The 5,840-nt window shown below is 32.9% G+C and overlaps 1 protein-coding gene across 2 annotated transcripts in view; it reads left to right on the top strand.

The window, feature by feature from the left end:
* LOC125663671 (inactive peptidyl-prolyl cis-trans isomerase FKBP6-like) overlaps positions 1-1,946 on the top strand; it is a 41,638-nt gene extending 39,692 nt beyond the window's left edge. For both annotated transcript variants that reach the window (XM_048895981.2, XM_048895983.2), the window contains exon 14: positions 506-1,946. In XM_048895981.2, the coding sequence (XP_048751938.2) occupies positions 506-562 (57 nt within the window). In that variant the 3' untranslated portion in view covers positions 563-1,946. The remainder of the gene's footprint in view (positions 1-505) is intronic.
* The last annotated feature ends 3,894 nt before the right edge of the window (positions 1,947-5,840 follow it).

The raw sequence follows: 5,840 nt of genomic DNA on the forward strand, positions 1-5,840 counted from the left end.
AGTGCTAGAGCTTTGATATTTCACATGAGTATTCCTTGTGACAAGACCTTTCTGTAAATACCAACATTTTTTACCCTGTGACCTTGACCTTGGAGTTTGACCTACCTTTTGAAAACTTTGACCTTGCTAATAATGTTTGAACAGTAAATGCTAGAGCTTTGATATTTCACATGAGAATTTCTTATGACAAGACCTTTCCGTGATTACCAAAATGTTTGACCCTGTGACCTTGACCTTGGAGTTTGACCTACTGTTAAAAAATTTGACACTTGTCATAACTTCTAACTGGTAAATTTATATTAGAACTTTCATATTGCACATGAGCATTTCTTGTGACAAGATCTTTCTACTGGTACCAAGATATTTGTCCTTGTGACATTGGCCATCTGTAGAATTGGCCATTATCAGGGGCATTTGTGTTTCACAAACACATCTTGTTGATGTTTTGTTTTACACACGATTTGTTTGATATAAATGAATTATGGATTTTATTTTGTCATTGCAGGGACAGAACTCCAGAATCAAACTAGTTAGGAGGTCGAATCATGATGCTTCCTGTTAGCCTTTCCAAGTAAACATACCAAAGGTGTTCAAATGAGATTTTAACTGTCAGATGACAAAGGAGTCATTATTTGCATAAATGTGAAATTTGAAAGTTTTTCATTTTGATGCTCATTGAAGTTTTGAATATTTTACTTGTTGAACCCCATTTACTGTATTCCATTCCCCATTTACTGTATTCATTGTGATGGTTGTGTATATTTTCTAAACTGAGGTTAGCATTGTATGATATTACAAAACTGTTCCTGAATTTTTTGTAATATGTTGAATCACATTATACACTAAAACTTGGTGTTTGTGATCCAGGGTGTATTGTCAGAATCTCAATGTGTTGTGTATGTTACAAATTTCATTGTCACAATGAACACCACACTGTAGTAACAAATGATGGGTGATCAATATATTACCAGACTCCTTGTAAACCTACTTTTATTTGTGACAACCTTCCATGATTGACTGCTGTTGAACTGGTTTGTGCAACTAATTTTACGACTTTTATCATCTTATACAGTTACAAGAGACATTAAAGGACTGGTTTGTGACAAGAAGTATTCGCTACGACAAGGTTTTCGCAAACCCCTCCAAAAAAAATTTCGCGCTTGGATAAAAGTTGGTTTACAGTATTTTCAGCTGAAACTGTGAATGTCTTGAACATTTCCACTGATGTCTATTCAGTTTAGAATTGTATAATCGGCAAAGTAAGTGAATGGGCATCAAAGGAACGGGTTTACCTTAGGAAAAACAATGGTATAAAATGTTAATACAGTAATTCATATTTACAATAAAGTGCCAGAGGTTTATCTCGGGAAAAACAATGGTATAAAATGTTAATACAGTAATTCATATTTACAATAAAGTGCCAGAGGTTTATCTCAGGAAAAACAATGGTATAAAATGTTAATACAGTAATTCATACTTACAATAAAGTGCCGGGGACAAACAATTTTGATTTGTTATAAACATAATTTGTTCTTTCCAGTAAGGTCATAATCTGTTTTAAAACCACAGAGAATGAAAATCACTTCACTGTAAGCATGAATTCATTAAAAGCATGTTTGCTGTAACCATGTTTTATTGTATTTTACATTAAAAATATGTATCTAGTCAGTAGTAGAAAAGTTTGATTCATTTAGTTCACTCAGAAAAATTCTTTGTAAAACTTTTAAATTCTGTTGCTAAATCATGTAGTTTATGATAAGTAACAAGATCAGGTGCTAAAAAATTATGTTGAAGATGTTTTGAATTTTGTGTTGGGGTGGGGGTGGGGGGATGATATGTAACAAAGCAAGGGTCATTTTGTTGTATTTTTGTTCCACATAACCATCAAACTGTATTTTGTATACTTATAATTTTGTTTATTAAACAATGTGCGAGGCAGCAACAAATTCTTACTTTTGAGTTTTGAAACACTAGAAATGGTTAGACTGATGTGTAGTTTCAAGAAATTATGATTGCGTTTTCATGTATGTTGCAAGATATGACAGTAAACTAATTTACATCAGCGTAGAGACAATACATGTATACAATACAGATAATGTCCGAGGTCGAGAATGTTATTTTGAAATATAAAAGCCTCAGCTTTTATATTTCAAACAACATTTTGAGACCAAGGAGGTTATCCTGCAACATACACGAAAACAAACTTCAATTATTTCTATTCTACTACAGCTCAGAAATATACAGCCAAACGTTTTCCTATAATGCCATGAATTAGGTCACTGTGACGTCATGACAGTTTCCGAAACGGTCTGAAATGTTTTTAGCTGACGAAGAAGGTGAGATGTTGGGGGGTATTTTAAATCTAGTTTGAAAAAATATTTCAAGTATTTAGGTTGGTGGATTGCGGATTATATTGATTGCTGTGAATACAGTTCAAGAAAAAATTGTGCATCGCCATGCTTACATGTGTATATATCGAACTCGGAATGCAGACGATTATTATATACTGAATGACAAATGTTCTTCAGTCATGTATGAATTGTTTTACAACATATATTGATTGAATTTAATGGTTTATATAGAATTGAATTATCAGTCATCGACTTTATTATTGCATTAGCAAAACTCGAAGAACAAACGAGATGTGTATTAATTTTCTCATAATCAGTTGAAACATTAACGTATATCGTAGAATAATGACCGCGGCATTCCTTTGATCATTGCAATAACCATGGTAGAATCCTTATTTTTACATACATGTACACTGTGTATGTATTGGGTCATCTGAGTAACTGACCTATTTGCAATCCATGGCTGTCTATTATAAACATTTTCAACTTCCTTTGAAATACAACTATGTATACCAATTTGAAAGATTTTTAAGTAAGGGAAACCAATGGCGGATTTAAGGGGGCGCAGCACCCCCCCCCCCTAATTTTTTTTTCAAATTTAAGGTAAATCTGGTATCTTGTTTAGAAAAATGTACTAAACAATTAAGAAGCAATAATTTCTTTCACTTCCGGAGAAATAGATGACAAAATCTTTTGATTTCTTGAAGTACTTTATTGGGAGAACTTAATTTTTTCCAAAACCCATTAAGATTTGTGTCATTTTATTAATTTCACCATATAAAAAATGATGGAAAATAGTACATATGACTAAATAGGAGACATATTTCAAGCCCTACAAAATCTGTAAAATCCAGGAGCTTAAGGGGGCTTCGCCCTGGACCCACTTGGTGTGAACACAATATAAACAACAAAAATAAATCATTACATGAAATAGATACATAACCATGTCTTCTAAAACTACAAATAAAAAAAAGTTTAATATTAGTATAATGGAAATAAATAATGACCTTTTTGCACTTGATATACGAACAAATTCACGATATCAAATTTGAGAGTTTAAAAGGACATATTGGGAGCAATGTAAATTTCTAAAATTTCACATAATTTTCAAAGTCTTGTCTTAGAATTTTAAATGGAACTTTAAAAAAAAGGGGGGTAGAGACCAAATTTTTAAATTATTGGCGAAAATACTGAACTTTTATACAAAATTTCGACTACATTAATTTCAACTCTTTTAATAATCGGTGTTCTGTATGGAAAAGTATATCAACCAAATTAATAGATTGCAACATTTGAACTAGTTCCAAGTCTCAACTACTTGTATCATAAATTATAAAACTGAAATACACATATAGGAGTATAAAAACTGAAGATATATTGGATGAAACAGAAACTGCAATGTCACGCAGATTTAGAACCTTTTGATTAATCAATCCTTCCGCCACAAAATATAGTCCCGGCAAAACCCTTTCACAATTTGAATTGACAATTTTTTTTCCAACTGGATGGGGTTCAGCAATAAATGTGTAATATGTTTGCACCAATGGGATCAGTATGAGCCAGTAAGTACTTAGTTGTAGCATCCTGCACAGTTGTACTCAAAAGCTCGGGAGCTAACTTCCTTAAAGAAGGAAATTCAAATGATGTTGATTCCATTGCATAAATAATTTATGTCCCTGAAGAATTTAGTTTTTGGGAAAAGTTTTCATTGAAGAGGTGTGGGACAGAGCCTTGGATGTATTCATCAGTAAAAGGAACCTACATTTGTACAAGTGTAATTCAAGTGAATTTTAAGATCTGAAATTTAGCAGTAAATTGTACTTCATGCACAATTTGTCCGCAATCACCACGAAACTAACCAAAAATGTTTTGTCTGGGTGTTTTTTGCAACAAAATTGCAAAAACTCATCTTCATTTCCAATACGCAGTTTATTCGTGTCCTTGACCGCAGGCACCTGAAGTATGGATGGCATATACATAGATCTTATGTATACATACCACCCCCACTCCCCCCAACCCCCTTCTAGACCAAATGAAAAAAATATATAGAACCAATGGTTCATCCAAAATATATGATCATCCTCATAAGTCGATCAGAATAGCCAGTTTTTCCTTTCTGTAAGCTTTTGAGATGACCACCTGTGAAACACTAATACATGCATCTGAACATATTTATTAGTATCTCAAAAGCTTACAGAAACTGGCCACGCAGAACGCCTTATGAAGGTGATAGGCTGAGAAATAACATATTTCAGGTGCCGGTGTCCTTTACCTCCTACAAGTTCAATAAAATGGATTATCTTGCTTTACCAATACAGTGGTATGCCATGGCCTTCAAGATTGTCATATCTCATTTTTATCGTATATTAAAGCGCTTTTGCATACAGTGATATAGAGCAACAATGTTGATAATAGAAGTATGACGCCTACAAACCGGTCTTTGATCGTAATATTACGATTTAAACCCCCCGACTACTAGTTTCTTATTAGATATATATGAAGTCTGATGAACTTCAAATCAATGATTTTATAATGTGACTTTATGTGATAAGAAAACAGGGCTACACGACTACGAAATCGACCACTTTTACCCTTAAATTAAAATATTCGTCGATTTTTCTAATATTCCGTAAATTCACATGTATAATTGACACCCACCACCACCCGATTCCTATTTGTAACGTGATGACAAAGTGGTTGATTCTCTCTACAACCCCCACCCACCCCAAATCTCAGAAATCGTGGTCGCATGTGTTTAATAAATTTAATTAGTTTGATGATTCTGCGCTTTGATTAAAACATAACAAAGGATCTTAATTTTACTGCGGACGATTTAGGCAGGCCATACTCGAACAGTTCTAAAAAAAAAAAAAAAAAAAAAAAAAAAAAAAAAAAAAAATAAGCATTTTTTTTTTATCAAACCAAAAGAAAATGGTTGGAAATCATCGTGTTTGTGACGATTTACATGCACTGTATAAAAGAAGATCTGATGAGGGTCACACAAAGCCCCTATTTTGAGAAGTTGTCAAGGACAATGTAGATCATTATTAAGTGACCCCGATCTTATAAATCTCAAAATATGTATCGGTTTTAATATTTGACAAACTCCAAGCTCACAAAAAGGTCACAAAGTTATTAAAAATTCCGAATTTCCTAATTTTTAGCAAACAATTGACAAAGAAGCATACATTGCTTTAGGAAATATAGAGCGCACACTTCCCTTCCTCTCAAACTTATATATTTTTGCTATAAAACTGGTACATAGGCAAACGTGTCCGTGTTTTGCAGAGCAAACTGTACTTTTATAAAATAAAAAATATGCCATTTCCTTTTAAAACTCTAAATCCATGCTCAAATCTGTGAAATTCAAGAAAATAGGGGCCTTCATACTTCACTTCGAAAACTATATATATACAACTCGTTCATACCAAAAGTATGGTATAAATAAATATGTAGTTTTTCAATTTTTACCACATGAAGTAACGTACG

The sequence above is a fragment of the Ostrea edulis genome, chromosome 1 (assembly GCF_947568905.1).
Source record: "Ostrea edulis chromosome 1, xbOstEdul1.1, whole genome shotgun sequence".
Taxonomy (NCBI): Eukaryota; Metazoa; Mollusca; class Bivalvia; order Ostreida; family Ostreidae; genus Ostrea; species Ostrea edulis.